Source organism: Pyxicephalus adspersus, chromosome 3, assembly GCF_032062135.1.
Source record: "Pyxicephalus adspersus chromosome 3, UCB_Pads_2.0, whole genome shotgun sequence".
In the NCBI taxonomy this organism is placed as follows: domain Eukaryota; kingdom Metazoa; phylum Chordata; class Amphibia; order Anura; family Pyxicephalidae; genus Pyxicephalus; species Pyxicephalus adspersus.
Genome location: NC_092860.1, coordinates 74,767,715 through 74,785,848, shown reverse-complemented (window position 1 = coordinate 74,785,848; position 18,134 = coordinate 74,767,715). Strand labels below are relative to the sequence as shown.

The window sequence follows — 18,134 nt, the reverse complement described above, 5'->3', positions numbered from 1 at the left end:
TTAAATTAGTGCCATTCATACAACTTACGATTCTTTACAAATAGCCTTTGGCCTAATGTGCAATATGTTGCTTAATTTGCACAGAATGAATATACTAGCACTTTCATTGAACAAATCACTATGTAAATAATGTTATAATTATATACCAAAATATAAATGAATGTTTCTGTCAAGTAGTCCTCTTGAAGTTGATTTGCACAATTAGAATGTCTCAGTTCTTTATGGTGTTTTAAAAATGTAATCATGAATGTTGAAAAAAGATCACACAAACCTGTGACTTGGTGTTTGCGTAACTGTAGTTGAATGATGTGTTGTTGACGTATAATGACTTGTAGAAAACGATGTTTCTGTTTCTCGTTCTATCACATGTTCACTGGCTATAACATTTTTGGAAACATATTGCTGAATGAGAGGATAAAAACACAAAATTCATTACTTAGGTGCACTTTATGATCTACAAAAAATATACATATACATGAAATACATGTGTCTGAATAGCAAGCTGGTTACAAAGATGGCTACAAAAATAGCCTTTTTTCTAAATTACTACTATAAAAAAAAATCTGAAATGTAGTTTGCAGATTGATATACATCATTAAACACATACAAATAAAATGTAAAATGCACATTTGTAGAACAAGCCTATTTTGCATATTTCAAAGTTAAACTCGGTGATTAAGATACGTCTTGGGCCCCTCATAAGGTGTCGAGGGTTTGCGGATGTGGACAAAGGGAACACATGATAAGATGCCATTTGGCATACCTATGGTTTACGAGAGCCAGGAGATCATTTCAGTGACTGTTCATTTTGTATAGTGAAAACTTCAGGGTATAACAAGAAAAATAAATGTAACATAAAGTATCCTAGTCTACCATCGGCTATACGCCCAGTGGCTCATTCAGATGAAATCCCAGTGCCGGTTTTCGTTACTTTCATACTTTGAACCAGAGAAATTTTATTTCTGCAGTACTTTAGAACTGACTGTGGCTTTGTGTATTGCTATAACATACCTGGTTTAACCCTGGACATGAGTAAAAACCCCCTTTAAGAAATTATTACATCACAAAATGCAATTCAATTGTATTTGCATAACTTGGCAAATATTTTACCTATTAAGATGTAAAAGTATTGAACATACTTGGCACTATATGATTCTCTAACAGGATAGTGATGTAAGAACATTTTTGTAATTAGTTAGTAATACATTGACATCATTATGTATATATACAGTGTATTATGATTTAATAATATGTGGACTCATGTATTAAAGTAATATATTGTATTATATATGATGTGAGTATAAACTATACTTCTATACCATGCTGGTTCCCTATGGGGCATATAGACTGGAATTTAATCCCTGTTCCAAATGTTGGGGCATCCGTAATAGGACTGGTATTGATGGATGGGAATCTCACTATGAGAGTTCACATGCATCGAAAGGATGACTGGCAGTTGATCCCCTTTTGGGGGAAGCTGTCCATGTCCTCCTAGCCGGGGACGACGGCTGCCCTGTCCAATATCGGAGCCATTGCTGCTGTGTATGGCTCTGATGCAGGGGAAAGCTCCTCAAAACGTGGAAGTGGTTTTCAATCAATGGAAGTGTTTATACACACATAGGTGGCGAATGTAGGAGACAGACTCCACTGACTTGTGAGCAGCTTCCTGCTGCCATGTGAAATGCCAACCCGCAGGCAGGGGATTACAAACAGTAAAGGGAAAGAGGGAATCAGTTGATAAGTATTGTATATGAGGACAAGCCGCAGTAAATGCAATTAGCAATTTAAACACATCAATCCTCAAAAAGTTTATTGCACATTTTGATGTTGATATATGTTCCAACCTTTTATTTATGATATAGAGTGGTGACTCATATTAGGATGTATTGGCAAGCACGCATCACAGTTGATACTCCTAGAAGGTGAGACCTATACAATAATAGTAAAGGTAAATAGGTGTTGGCACAAGGAAGTACAAAGAGGTGATTGGACAGTGCACATTTGTATAAGGATAAGGCTATATCTGGACTGGAAACTGCACAGTATGATAAGGGCTACAGATGTATTTTTAATATATGGATTAAAAACTGGGTGCACTCATAAATTTTAGCTCAGGTGTAAGCAATTAGAAGTATATTTTAATTATATGAAAATACATTTGAGTGTGCATCAGAAAATACAAATATCTGAAGCTTTTTAAAGTTCTTTATCTTAGCCCTGTGACTCTGCGTTGTATAAGTTTACATCAGAAAGGGGATTGGCTCCTTTGGTCTGTCTGCCCGAATGGAGGAAAAAGTGTGGTGATGAAAGTAAGTGACTGATAAATTATTAGCACAAAATCAGGATTGTTATGGTATATGTGTATAAAACTATATCTATAATTGAAAGTTTTGATTTGTTCCTGATTAAATGGACTTCCAGAAACGGGTCAAACTTAAAAACCTACCCACAAATGGCAATGGAACAAGGTAAGTGTTTTTTTTTAATCTTTTTAATGACCCCAAGTGTGACTCGGGATTGCTGCTTTCTGCATGGAAAATCCACCCCAAATCACACTCGGGATTCATCTATAACTCAACTGAATGGCGACAGCGGAGCTTAAAGTGTGTCCTCTTACACAATGGCAATATATTTGGGTCAGTCCCAATAGGTCATTCAGTTTCTCTTTGTGAAGAATATGCAGACATAAAGAGAGTCATTGAGTTGTTGCAAAATCACCAACACAATTGGGTCATCTGTGTTGACCTTAAAATGGTATGCTTCCTTCTTGGTCAGCAATGTGGATAAGCCAAGTATCCCTGTTATCTGTGCATGTGGGACAGGAGAGCTCATGAGAGGCATTGGGTGGAAAGGAATTGGCCTCCAAGATCTGTCCTAAAACCAGGTGATCCAAACATTCTACATGAGCCACTTATTGATAGAAAGAATATTATTTTCCCGCATCTGCACATGAAACTGGGTCTGATGTAGCAGTTTGTTAAAGCTTTGCCAAGTGAAGGAGACTGTTTCAAGTACCTAATTTTAGCATTTCCTAGACATCATTTGAAAAAATAAAGGCCGGTGTGTTTGATGGTCCACAGATTGGGCAGCTCACCAAAGATGAACATTTCATCAGGACAATGTCAGAAGTTGAAAAGAATGCTTGGTTATCATTCAAAGCTATTGTTAAGGACTTTCTTGGAAACACACGACCAAAAAATTACACAGAAATTGTCCAGAAACTCTTGGAGAGCTACAAAATTCTTGGTTGCAATTTGAGCATCAAGGTGCAATTTCTGCATAGCCATCTTTCTAACTTCCCGGAAAACCTTGGTTCAGTCAGTGATAAGCAAGGTGAAAAGATTCCACCAAGGTTTGAAGGTCATGGAAGGACAGTATCAGGGTAGATGGGATGTACATATGATGGCTGACTATTGTTGGAGCACCCGGCGGGATTGTCCTAACACTAAACACTCCAGGAAAAGCTAAAGGCGTAAATTTTTACCTTAGCCGCTTACCCGATTCATTTTCAAATGTTTTACAGTAAAAAAAATGTCAAGTAACAATAAATTCTTTGTATGAACAAAAGAAATGTAAATAAACAGTACACTCAAGTTATTATTTCATTATTTTTTCATTGTATGTAAAATTTGTATTGTATTCTATGTTTTTTGACAAAAATGGAGGGTACCCTGTATCGTAAAAACTGGATGTGATAGCAAAAAACTGGGGTCATTTCTGGATTCACCAGCCAAAAATTAGTAAAAAAACAAATGTAAGATCTAACTCAACAAAAAATGCGTTCCTCGGTGTTATCAGTCACTAGGTATTTCAGGCAGGCTTCATGACAAATATGAATGGAAATAGGATAGAAATAGGATACATAATATCTTCACATATACCATTTCAAAGAATTTTGATGTTATATTAGTAACAATACAATTACCATGTTTTGTTTCTAGTTCACAGTGCTAAGTATAACAGGTGTTTACATAAACCTACATTTACCAGCTGGACATTTTCTGGCGGTGGATTTGGATGATGTGGACCATTTGCCATGTTCACCATATTGTTCCGTTCTGAGCGAAGACTTTGCCTAAGACGATCATGTAGCTTTTTTCTCTGTTTCCTAAATGTTTAAGATTACCAGGTTAGTACTTAAAAAATACCACACAGTAGAAATAGTCACTGTAAACGAACAATATTTTACTTCCTTAATGAATTTCATTGTATAGCAGACTGGTAAAAGATAATTATTGGCAAGTGTATGTTCGTAGTATTCCTAACATTTATCTGAAAGAAAAAAATACAGTCTAGAATATGAATAGTATTGTGTAAAGTACATAAAATTATCTAATACGGAGTAAAATATCTTAGGATGTATGTGATTTGTAAATTTGTTGTAGAACATTAAACTTAATGTTAACTTAAAATTAGTCAACAAACACTTAGAGTTAGTTAACAAAGAATACTTTGTAATCTAGTATATACTATAATCCTAAATATAGAATACCTGCATGATATTGTTACCATTATCTCTATTTATTTTTAAGTAAATATAGACTACTATAGATGTTGTAATTTTGATAATATTTGGCACGAAAACCAAGAAAAACGGACACACCTAAGAAGCACATCATATGCTTTGCAACAATAGGGTTGCTTTACTAAAGCTATAGAAAATGTACACTTTAGCTTAACTTAATAAACAACATTAGGCTGTTTTTACTTTGATTACCCAATCTTGGGCATACAAAAAAAAAAAAAATCAGCCTATACACTATGGATTAACAACGGCTTAATAACAAAAGTAGGAACATTGAATTGAACTAAAACTCTAAAAAACTGAAAACTCTTCACTCCTTTAGTAAATCAAGCACTAATATTTTAGTGAGATTTGTTAAAAATGTAACAAACAAGTGAAATCATATAATTGTAGAAAACAAACAATATAAGGTTTACTTTGTTTTGCAGTAGGCCACAACACACATGATGCCAACTACAAGCAGGGCAATGCAGATGCCGGTAATGGTCAGCACTCTTTTCTGGTATAATTCTTCGGCTTCTAGAAAGGTAAAAATAAAAAAGGACTTCTCAAATGTTTAGTTCAATACATGTCTAAAATCCAAAAACAGTTCTACTATATTGGCCCAATAAAATTATATTTTATGTAACTAATAATGATGAAATAATCTGCATTTTAGGTAAAAACTTATTTTGTCAAAAAACTAAATTTACTGTAAAAATTTAATGCAGACTTTAGAGTCAATTCATCAAAATGCTAAGAAATGTATGTACATAAATGCAGCATACATATACCTTTGTTTTATTAGGTATAGTAATTGTTTGTTTTAGCCCTGACAGTGATGCATGAAACATGACATTTCTGATGCAGACCTTGTGAAGGCAACTCATAAAACATATGTTTTTTTTTAATCTACATTGATTAAGAAATAGATTAATTAGTAAAATTTCAATATGTGGTTTTATGTAATTTTAAAATAATATTAATAAATGTTCTAAAAATAAATCTAATTGTAGGCTTACATTAATGTTTTAACTGCAAGGTATCAGAAACTAAACACTTTTCTCATAAATAAATGAGATGTTAAATTATTTCAGAATACTGTTTTTTGTATATCACAAAGTATTTTATGTAACATTTTTTTCATTATGAATTTGATATGTTTATTATCATAATGTAAAAAGTTTGTTGCCTTCACCATATACCCTCAAAGAAACATACATTTATACATTTGAATTTGGCTTGCAAAAAGGTAAATAATAAACAAAATCAACAATAAATAATATGTATTTTTATACCTACATCAATTTTTAGTTATTTGGTGCACTGTATCTTAAAGAAATTATTTACATTATTATTATTCAGTAATACCTAATTATGTTATAGAAAAAAATGTGATAATTCACTTAGTTTATTGAATGGTGTAAAGCTCTGAAAAAATCATTTTTTTTGGCATTTTCTTGCACACGATTGTAAAGTTTTACAGCATGTACTAAACTAAGGTAATTATGCCTTGAAGAGTGATAATTTACTTTGCTAAGTGAACAGCCTGAACTACATTTGTAAATCAATCAAATCACTTCTTCACCTACTAAATATTAGTATATAAGTAGCATAGAAGGGTATTTTTTCAGCAGTTTTGTTCCTAGGTGCCGGTTAGTCCTCCATTTAGTCCTTCAGTCCAAATGCCCTTAGTTTTTTCTTTCCACATCTAAACAGAAATCACTGCTGTCTGTACACAAACTCCAATTTGAAACCCAAGCAAGTAACTTCCTGCATCATCACAAAATACAATGCTGATGATCTGAAAAACATGTCCAGGCCCCTAACTTTCTAATGGTTAAATCTTCAATTTTTTTATTTAATTAAGTAGTCAAATCAATATTTACATACTGAAGACAGGAGCTCTTTATTCTGCATGCATGTACACATTAATCTTTCATCATGAAGTCTAAAGTATAAGATAAAAGATGGAGTCGCTAGCTAGTGATTTGGATTTTAATTTAGCAGGTAAAAGGGTAGTTAAGTATTACACGTAATATAAATATGTTATGCATTTCCCCACTATGGATCTTTTTTCATGGTGGGAAAATGAGATCCACCCTACCAGTGTTGTGCACCTTTTGGTAGACTGTGGGGACTTAACATTAATTTAATTTTTTGGAAATGAAAGAAAAACATGTTGCAATAAATAAATACTGAATAGTTTCATTTTAATCTAATGAAACTGTAATCCGTTAGTATGATTAATATATAAAATCAATGTTATGTTAAACTTTTTATGCAGCAGAATTATCAGTTATACTGCTTTCCTTTTCTTTGTCTTCTACAGAGAGTACACAGAAGAACAATGATAATTTGCCCTCCCTGCCCCCATTTCCTTAAAATAATTTCAGTGTGTAGCGTAATTTCGTTACACTGTACAAAAAGGTCAAGCATTAATCAAGGTAAAATAACCCAGCAGTGATGTGATTTCCGAGCACAGAATTTAAACCAGAAGATCAATCTTCCTTTATAACTGGAATACACTAAGTTAATCTTTAGACAAGTGAGGAGTTTGTGAGCTGACTTACAAAAAGCTCACAATATCAAATATTGAAATGGTTTAAACTATCATATGCAAGCTTGACATCATTTGCTGTAATTTTTGCATGTAAGCCTAAAGCAAATGATTTGTCATTGAGTAAAGTGTGATGAACATATGAACTATTTAATCCTAAATTTTTTACGCTGCCCTAAAATAATTTTACACTACCCCACTAAATCATATCATGTTAACCAAGTGGAAAATATGATAAATTTGTAAAAAAAATCTTATAATAACAAATATTTAGATATCAACTATTCCTTTAGTTTAAAACATTAAAATAAATTGAAGGTACATGTAATGGTGTGCAAAGCCAACATGCTGTAGAGAAGGACATTTGCTCTCTCTATAGAAGTAATGTTTTTTTCCTGTAGAGTTCCAACACCTCATTCCCTGTGTCTGAGTTCTCTGCTAAGCTGTGATCATAAGCATTGTTGATTGCAGAGCTGTATAACTAACCCAATAGGGGGTCTATCAGCCCTCTGTAGAGAGACCACTGCTTTAACACAAAACATGGGTCCTTAACTACACCAGATTTTTCTATCCAGGCACTGTCTTCTTTCTTAAGAAAATTAATTTTAAAACTTTTCACAGCTTTCGTTTTGATGCATCTGTAATGCATTTAGCTGATTTAAACTAAAAATACAATGGAGCTTTAAACTTTGAAAAAAATAAGGTAAACCTGATCTAATGTGCCAACTATACATTACAAGTTAAATGAGCCTTCTTCCTTACAGTTCACTTCCACTTAGACTGAAGCTGAATAATGTACACCATCAAGTTACACTTACCTGATAAAATTGTTATCTGAAATATCTATCAAAAATAATCATAATACAATACATCTGTAATAGACTAGCATGTAATTATGCCCATAGCTAAATAAATATTATTTTACATTTTTTGTCTCACCCTTTCTAACCCTACCCAAGAAAAGCAAAAAATAGAATTAGATTTTCATAAATGCCAATAGAAATAGATATTATAACTGGGAGACAATAAAGAAGGAGAAAATATTTTGTCTTATAACACATTCAAATCTCATGGCCCATTTTTCCTAAATAGCCTGCAGGCATTAAAATACCTTAAAGATATGTATGAAAAAGTTAGCAAAGCAGTAAAAGTTATTCCCTTATTTAACACTAACTTTGTGTTTAGGAGAAGAATGCTTTTTATGTATTTATTTTATGCAAAAAGGAGAAGTAGAAGGTAAGTGATAAATGACATATTAACATTGATGGAAATATTTTCAAATATTATTTTCCAATGCTCTAATTTTAGTGTAACTCTTAATACAGGGCCCCTTCTTCTTCCCCTTATGCTTAACGTTTGATGGAGCCAACTTGCTGTTGGATGCTAAATTTGAGATTAAGTGTTAAATTGATTTTTAGTATTTGAGTTTTCATCCTTGCCCCCACCAAATTATAAAATTTGGAGAAAGGGTATATTTCTCATTTTAAGGTAATTTTAATTGCAAAATGGCTTCACCATTGGTATTTTAGCTAAATACTTTTTAAACCGACAACAATGTGTGAACGTGAGTTAAGCATTATTTAGCAAATAAGTACCATTCCTTATCAATACTATTTTAAGATACAGTGCACCTTTAGCATGGGAATGAAGATCTTGCAAGCCAAAGTCATGATCATGAAATATACAGTTAACAAGTTATGAACATTATCAAACAAAAATGAACAGCAAAGATTATTAATAAGGTGAAAGAAGTCAGCTTTTACTAAGGGAAAGCTGCATTGATTACAGAAAATAAAATATAGAGAAAGAATTAGAGGGAGGAATATTATGAAGGACAGGCAGAGTTAAAGTGGGGTTGTACAGAGGAAAATATAGGGTTAAGGGATACAGGTTAAGGAGTCAACTGTAGGCCTGGCACAGCATGCTTGATACTGGAAAAAACAAAGTGAGGAAATGCTTGAAAAAAAGACTGAAGCAGAGTTTGAAGGGATTTCTCATACAGCATAACACCTGCACTATTTTTGATGAGGGCTGCATATTTATATCTTTATCATAAACTTATGCTTAATTACATGACCAGCATAGACTTTTTTTTAGGTAATGACACCTAAAGGAAGTTTAAATATATTGCTCACACTCAAAACTGAAGAAAATGGTATGTTTGATGAACTGATAAACCCAGTACTTTATTCTATCCTGTATGTAAAAATTTTGTAGTAACCTTTAAAGCGAAGCTCCATGTAAGAATAAAGGCAATGTAGTGAAATATTAAAGATTGTATACCTATTTATTAACAATAGAATCTTCCAGCACACTTTATGTATGATGTTCCAGCTTTGATTTGATCAGCAACAAAAAATTGGGCATGGATCTATCACTGACATAATATTCATAATACAGCCTAACTATTTCAACATAGCATTGTACACCTTAACGTAATCTTGCAATTTGATCAAAGCAATAGGTTTACATGAATGCCTCTATCCAAGAAACCTAAACTAAAAAGTAGTGGGGGTTCAAGGAGAACATGTATATGCTGATAGGAAGAACACAATAAAGCTAATCTAATGCTTTGTCCTACGTAGACAAAGCACAGGTTTTTTTTTAATTCTTTCCATAGCATATTATTACAAAAATTTTAACAAGTCAATAGGTTTATTCTAGCATCTTTTTTGGCACAATGGCATTACGGTAGCATCTTTAAATAACTTTATATACTAAAATGTATAATGACATAGAGGCTGATGGGGAAAATGGGTGATGTATTTAAAGGTTAATAGTGGGAGAAGGTGGTAAAATACATGTGGATAAAGGTGGATTATGTTTATATATGCATGTAGCACTAGCTATAAACAGACTTTTTGTATCATACAGAATATGAGACTTGCTGTGAACATTCTTTACCTAAGTTATACCTGAGGTATCTCATTGCAATAGGAAAGCTGTCATGTGAATACAGTGTGTACAGGATACAGGATAAAAAGGTATGTTGTTGGCTAATTAAGTCTCTTAAAACTACACTCACATATTATTGTGCGGCATTTTGTGTGATACCATTGGTGGTGCCGTAGGGTGACAGATCTTTCAAATCCTAAACTGTTTCTGATCTAAATTCTGAAAGCTCCTTCAATGAAATGGCTAAATTATTTAGTATGTCCAAGACCAATTTTTGTCAGAAAATATGTTTATACATAAAATTACTTAAAACAAACAGGGCTTCTTAAAAAATGAAAACTTTCATTCGATCATTATATAGGGACATTTCCTAAAGGGGAACATACAACACTTTAAATTTTATTATTATTCTGCACTCATTTCCGATTAGATACGTATATCTGTAGAACCAGATCAAATCATGCAAATTTTATCTTATTTTGGTTTCATGATGTTTACCACTTCCACACTGCATGCAAAACTATTTTGGATGAATATAAAAAATAACTTGGCGACAATCTAAGTGATTCATACTTGAAGCCAACTGTGAGCTTGGAAGATACCCAGGTTGTTCATCTCAAGTATGCCATTAACAAAATTAGGAAAACATAGGTTTAAAAATTATAGCTGAGATGGGAACTGAAACTTGCAAACTTAATTCAAATCAGATTCTGGACAATTCTTAAAATAATTTCTGATTTCCTTTCTTTTAACTCTGGTTCAGTTTTAAATGCTGCACACTAAAAGTTCCAATGTAGATAATGTACTTGATCTACTCATTAACCACTAGTAACACACATGCAAAATTTTTGCCAATTCAATGAACCACAATGCACAGGGAATAAACATCTGTTCATTTTGGTGCTTTATAACAGAGATGCATTGTGTTTTTTGTATATGAGCTTTAGGGTGGCACATATACAGTGCATCAATGTACAAGGCAAATGTGTAAATGAAGCCTTAACATCCATATTTGTCAGATCTGGTTACGTGCATGAATCTCATGAAAATCTCAAACTATATCATTCTACTATAATCTTCTCCTCATGTGTCACTGTCTGTATGTGACTGGTATTATTAGTAATAATATTAATAATATCAATAATAATAATAATATATCCTACATTCATATGTGTAATTAGAAATGTCCTATGAGGAAAAGGTTTTTAATGGATACAAAAATGGCAGTCACCACTCCATGATATTTCTACAGAGCATTTTAATTAAAATAGGCACAGTGCTCCAACTTATAGAACAATGTAGATAAAAGGTGACACAAATGTACAGAATGTAAAACATGAAAATAAAAGAAAATACAGTGAAATGTTAAGAAGCTTGAAATATAGGGTCATGAGGTGTAATATATTAAAACACAATTTTGGCAATACGAATTTACAATATATTAGGGGTTTGTTTTGAATAATATTTAAAGGCCTCTGAAGTTTTAATACTAAGGAAAAAATACATATCTGTGTCTTGCCACACCTCTTTCTATGTTGACACGTACTACTATTGCTTTGACTAGATATTTCATATAAACATTTTCCTTTTTGAGCCACTAGGTACAACACTTTTGTTGTAAAAAAAAACATAATAATACACACACACACAAGTGGACAAGATATGATCGGAAACCTTCTGTAATCTTTAATTTGTAAACCATAGGATACATATGTATATAAAACACCTAAAAAATATTTAGGAACATAGAAGTTAAACTAAAAAATGTTTTTTTAAAAGTGCACAAAACAGATCCAAATAAATAGTTTATACAAAGAACCTCTACTGACCCTACTGACCTACATCTGGTCAAAAAATTATGTGACAGTAAAAATTTAATCTCATGATTTTTATGCCTTCATTCATTTCTTAGTAATGAAAATATTTAACTAAGGTCAGAAACTCTACATCTTTGTAGATGTCATTGAAAACTGATAATCAATTTACTATATTTTTAAAACAATACAGTTCTTTACCAGTCCACATGGTGAATTTGGGATAAGGTGGGTTATAAAAAAAAACCTCACGCTATTAGTGGCAACAATGTGTAATACCATAGATCCTCATTTAAATGCCCAGTAGATTCAGGTTGGTGTGGTTTTTATTCTAACAATTATTTTTTTCTATAAAGTTTTTTTAATATAATTACACAGATGCCCAGTAAGTAATGTATGGGTACTCAGTTCAATGGTTCAAACATAACCTGAGAAGTTAATACAATTAATTATGCGTATCTATACACCATATCAGTTTAGTAAAAGTGCAAGCAAGATTTTCAGGGATTTGAGTCTATTCTAAATTAAATGTTATAAGGTATTCATTATGATGAATCTGAAAATCTAACCCACAATTGCGTTATAGCTGTATGATCCCTTCCAAAGCATAAGGAAATTGGTTAGGAATTGAAGGAAAAAAAAGAAGGTTTTAAAGCTTTTAGGCTCTAATATCTGCAGGCTAAAAGGAATGATTGGTCCATACCCATAAATTCAATTCCAAGATGCTCTGCCAATGCAGAAAGTTGACAAAAAGAAAGAAAAGGGAAAAAGTTTCAGAAAAGAGCAATACACTGTACTCCAAAACAAATTATACATGAATACCATGGCTACTCTACGTCTGCACATTGAAACAAGACATGTGATGCATGGTAAATGATAAGTTTTAGGTGTCCATGTCCAATTTTAACATGTAAACACAGACATTGTAATTGTATATCTATATAAACAGAGGAAGAAATCTGAATGTATACATTCCTTCTAACTTTCTTTAATAATATGCAGTATACTGTGACAAAAATATTAAATTATTATAAACTATGGCAATCTATAATTAGCAGAATGACAGTGATTTTTATATTAGCTAATATTCAATATCAATTATAGCCCTAGTAATAATTAACTGTTATATCTTTTACTGTTTATAACTGCACTATACACCATTAACACAAAATATATCTACACATGAAAGATTAACCAATCAGCTTTATTATTCAAAAGTAAAATCATTCAAATCTAAAAAAGCTATTAATTAAAATTTAAATAATATGGTATTCTAAAGACACATATAATATGACCATAACAATACATGTAAGATGTTTTTAATTATAGATAAGTCCAATGGAAGATGACTGAGATAGATAAACATGTACTGCAACTAATAAAATTGAAGCCAAATTTAACAACAACAAATAAAAAAGTATAAAAACTTATAACTGCTGGACTTCAATCAGTAACACTTCAAGGAAATACAGTGATTCAAATAGCATCCATCCAGATTTCTTCCAAAGACAGCCATTAATAAGAGGTCACATTGACAATGCTAATTAGACATTAGTTGCACAAAAGCTTGGTTAGTGGCATGCCCATGCATACATATTATTGCATTTATTCAATTTTTAGGCAGGAGGTTTAGCCTGTTAGGTTAATTTTCAGAAGAGGTAATTATGCAGTTTCCATCTGAAATTAATCAATCTGAGATTGATCTCCATAAGTAGAGTGCGATTTGGCTGTGTTGCTTAACAAGATAACATGCTGAGAGAACATGCATTGTTTCTTTAAAATTTACACTAGGGAACATTTAATTATTCACCACTACACTTTTATTTTTTTTTTTGATCATGGTCCACAGCTTAGCTACGTGTTTGCTTAGAACACAGTGGGAAAAAAATGGCTGTATTGCCTCTAGTAAAAAAAACATGTTTTCTTAATTCAAAAACTGCTTCAATCTGACTGAACTATGCAAAGATTTGGTTTCTCAGAAAAAAAAGTTTTAAAGCTGTATTTACTGTCACTAACCTTAATTAAGGTGTAGGGTACTTTATTTATTTAACATATTATGGCAAATGTGGATATTATTTTACTTTTGTCCATGTGTATAATGATTAAATAAAACAGCAATGTCTATTTTTTTCAATTAAGTTAGGCTTCACTAGTTCTCTATTATTAGAAAGACAGTACATTGTAAGAAAATCTTTGTATGCCTCATTTGTTAGCAAGTAAATTAATTACCCAATGTTGATGTATATTTAGTAAATTTTAATATATCCAAAATAAATACTTAGAAACACGATTGCATTAATGCTGGATTATTCTAATACTTTTTTTTAATGTTAAATGTTTACAAATAATAATTTTCATCACTTGAGAGGAATCTAGGTGCACTCTAGGTAAACTATGTAAGCCTCCTTGATTTTGTGTCTAGGTTAAAAAATGAAAAACCAAGGACCAAATGGTGACAGATGATTAGTTAAGTGGAACTAAATGAAAAAAAGAAAACATTGCAAGCAGGAAGATTGTTTAATGCAGAAAGGACAGGTGATGCTATGTCCCCTCCACATACTTACCTGCCTGTTCACAATTTTTCTGAAAAGTACTCTGAGCTGTTGGCAATAAATTTACTATAGTGCACATGCACACAGTTTATTTTGAAAATTGTGATAAGGTAGGTAAATGTATTTTATTACAAAGGGGACAGTTCCTGTCCTTTCCGCAATAAAGGACCTGTCTCCTCTCATTGCTTATATTTTTAAATTACTTCCACTTTAGGAACATAATAAACAAAGCAAATCTCATAATTTTGATCTAATATTGATATATCAATTATATTCATTAATAAACTTTAGGAATTACAAGGAGCGATTTACTGTGATCTAAATAAACAAGATAAGATTCTATAAGTTCACAGAACTGTAATTAAAATGTGGCTTTTTTGCATGTTATGTTGTAAGTAATATACTTGTGGAATTTGATCACATAACTAATTTTTCATTATTCTAAATAATATTCTAATTTCTCAATAAAGTAACTCTGTTGCTAGTGGAAAAATGTGAACAAATGGTTAATACTTACCTGCCCCACAATCTGCACCACTGTTTTTTTCTTTTGAAATCTTTGTTGCACAACTAAAGTGGCTGAAGGAGCTGCGGCATCAAACACTTCCAGGTGTATTGGATGCCTGGTCACCCTTCTCATTTTGTGGTTCCATCTGCCAGCCCTTACATCAGTACAGGATACAGTAAAGACTTAAGGGCTGCTGAGCTGGAAACCAAGCAATTAACACACCATCTAGAAGTGTGCTAGATGCTGAACATTTTCTGATAGCAGGGCGCTTTAAGAGAGTGCAGATTGGTGGTGCGACAAGTATTAACCTTTTTCTTTATATGTAGCGGCAGATTTACTTTACCAATATTACATGATGCAGAGGTGTCCAAAATATTTTCTCTATATGACATGCCTTGTCTGGTTACAGTTCTAAAGTGGAAAGGGGATAGCAGCTGTGCCTTTTTTTTTGCATTGCTGTTAATCATGCTTCATGCAGAAGTTAAAATAAAAAATTAGGCACTAGGCACTAGGTACTGCCCACAACCAAATAGTAAAATATGAATTATCCTTGCATGTAGTCACATAGAGCTTGAACATGATGTAGCAATGGGGGTCTGTTACAAATTATAAAGATTAGAATGTTAGAGTTTGTCCAGTTTGGACTAGGGGGAACTTTTTTTTGCAGACGTGCAAGCATCTCAGAGAAAAAGAAGCAAAGAGGTGATGTTAGGACATCCTCATCACCTAGGGCGATGCTGAATATAACAAGGGAACATCTGCAGTAATGTTGCTGTCTTAAAGGACATTCATTATTGGTAGTGACGTGTCTCCAGATGATTATGAATCGACTCTAATTAGGAGGATCTTAAAGTAACGATGTGTTTGTGATTAGTTTGGAAGTCATGATGTATGTACAAACAGAGCTTAAATTGAGAATTATTTACATGTGCTTAGGAACTGCAATATATATATATATAGGAACAATGCTAGAATCGGAAGAGTACAAGTGCTTCAGGAAGATTTGCCTACAAATGCACAGTTAACACAATGCAAAAAAACAGCGGGAGGAACTGTTAGTTAGAAAAGTTTATCTATTTATCTATTGTAATTATTAATCAGATGCTTATTAAACTGTGAATGTATAAATGTCTATTAATGAAAGTAGATTGTTTTCCCTATTTCAAAATTCAGCCTTGTATAATAAAAAGTAAACAAATATAAATTAATATATCCTTATATGGAAACCTGCATCCTGTGGTTTTCTTACCTTCATCAAGGCTACAATCTCTTATAATGTTCTATACTAACATCACATGCATGCCCATCCACACTAGTGCATCAAAAGGATATCAAGGTAACAATAATAATAATATACATTATTATTATTTTTTGTCATGCTACAGGCAGAGCAAACAGTACTGAGCCTAGTAGAGAATAACAAATCAAGTACTAGATGAGATCTGAAGAGAGATTCAGCAACGAGAAAGCAGCACCGATTGAGCATGCTCCTATTCAGGCAGAGACAGAAAGGAAGTAGACGTACTGTAGAAGCTGGCCATTACGTAGTTTTGGCAGCGATCACCAGTAAATTCATTTGGGCACCTGAGAGGAAAGACAAAAAAGGTAGAGAAAACAGAGAAAAGAGAAGAGTTGAATATATGCCAGAAAGAAGATCCTTCAAGTGTAAACTGATTGTTCTTGGAATGCCACTATCAAAGATTGCGTCTAAATTTTTGTACTGGCATGATTTGTAGATCACTTTTTTCATTTACTTCTAAAGTTTTTTTTGGAAACATGTAAATAATTTACATAATTTGATAAATCTTTTAAACAATAATTAACTTATGAATTGATTGAAAATTTTGGATTGCGTAAATGGTCAGTTGAACTTGAACCACCAGTCATGTGTGGTACAAAATGAGGAAAACATCTCTGATCAGTGACATCATGAAGCATAAGAGCTAATCATTTTTTTTTATTTGTTGCTGCATTTGGGGGATAAAAAAGTCAAATATCAGAGTACTGGGACATACTTTCTGCTCTTATGACTCTCAGAGGATCAGTCGCAGTACATCGTGCTCCCATGAATCCTGGTTTGCACCTAGAGGGTAAAAATGTGATGAGCAAAAGAAAATAAAAAAAAAAAAAATAAAGGTATCCACCTGAACTTGTAATCCTGTAGGACATGTGAGAAAAGCATTTTTATTGTCAACATATGATAGTGATCTTTCATGCCATTGATAGACAAGCTTAAACACAATTCATACTGCTCATACATGATATACAAGCTTGTAACTGTACTGTAACAGGAGTCAAATAAACACTGTATTTGATATATGCCCCATGAAGCCACAACACAATCATTGATTTACTAAAGGAGTAGAATATTTTCTTAGCCAAGGAAAGATGTTTACACTTCAATCATCTACTTATCTGCAAATAAAGTTACTGTTTTTATTTTCTATATACATGACTTTATATAAAGTGCAGGCATTTTTACTGAGCTAAGTAAGAAAATATACACCTTTAGAAAATCGCCCATATAGGGCCACAAAATGTAACATAATATATCAAAAAAGATTTACGTTTCACTGCAATTTCACATTGTATCCAAATTCAAAGGAATGCAAACAAATAGGTTAACATAGCCAGTAAAAAAAGAGCCTAGTGTGTATAGATGCTGTGTATCACCTTGAATTAAAAGAAAAAAGTAACACCAGTACAAAAACTAAATGCAATTTCACAGCCTTTGCATAAACATTTAGCAGTAAATAGTTTTTAAAACCAGGAAAACCAATACTTTTTTTATTTAAATAGAAAAGGGAAATATTAATTTCCATTAATTGTTTTTCCATCAAGAAATGGCCTTTACTTTCTATCTTGCATACACAACAGGTAATGAGAGGTTTAAATCTTTTTTCAGACAGTTGTCACCAGAACAAGGGCCATCATTGGGCGATTCCTCTCCCTATTCCTGTTCAGATGATAACTCATATTATTGGATTTTCCCTCACCATAGTCCTGGTGACAGTGGTCAGCAGCACAATAGAAAGGGTTAATCTTCCAAAACCTTACAGGTGCATTTATTTTACTTTACTCTCCAAAGTTAATAATGTTTTTGACAATTTGGTTTAGAAGACACAGATTTCATGATCAAATAAATTTAGGCAATCCAAGCTATAGAAGTACTCAGGATCAGTACTGGAAAAATATTTAGCACATAAGCAATTCTCTTAAAATTGCATGACAAATATGATAATTATATTTCAAATATGATGATAAAATAAATCAAATTTATTAAGATTTTAGGATGTATTTA

At 32.4% G+C, this 18,134-nt stretch overlaps 1 protein-coding gene across 13 annotated transcripts in view; it reads right to left on the bottom strand.

Moving 5' to 3' along the window:
- The window catches only part of NRG1 (neuregulin 1), a 441,354-nt gene that overhangs the window by 5,648 nt on the left and 417,572 nt on the right, over positions 1–18,134 (bottom strand). For 5 of the 13 annotated variants that reach the window (XM_072405254.1, XM_072405253.1, XM_072405265.1 and 2 more), the window contains 5 exons: positions 16,849–16,916; positions 12,477–12,500; positions 4,942–5,044; positions 3,982–4,108; positions 272–402 (listed from right to left, as the gene is read on the bottom strand). In XM_072405254.1, the coding sequence (XP_072261355.1) occupies positions 272–402; positions 3,982–4,108; positions 4,942–5,044; positions 12,477–12,500; positions 16,849–16,916 (453 nt within the window). Of the gene's footprint in view, positions 1–271; positions 403–3,981; positions 4,109–4,941; positions 5,045–12,476; positions 12,501–16,358; positions 16,418–16,848; positions 16,917–18,134 lie in introns of all 13 variants that reach the window. The other 8 variants (XM_072405256.1, XM_072405257.1, XM_072405262.1 and 5 more) reach the window with 4 other exon arrangements.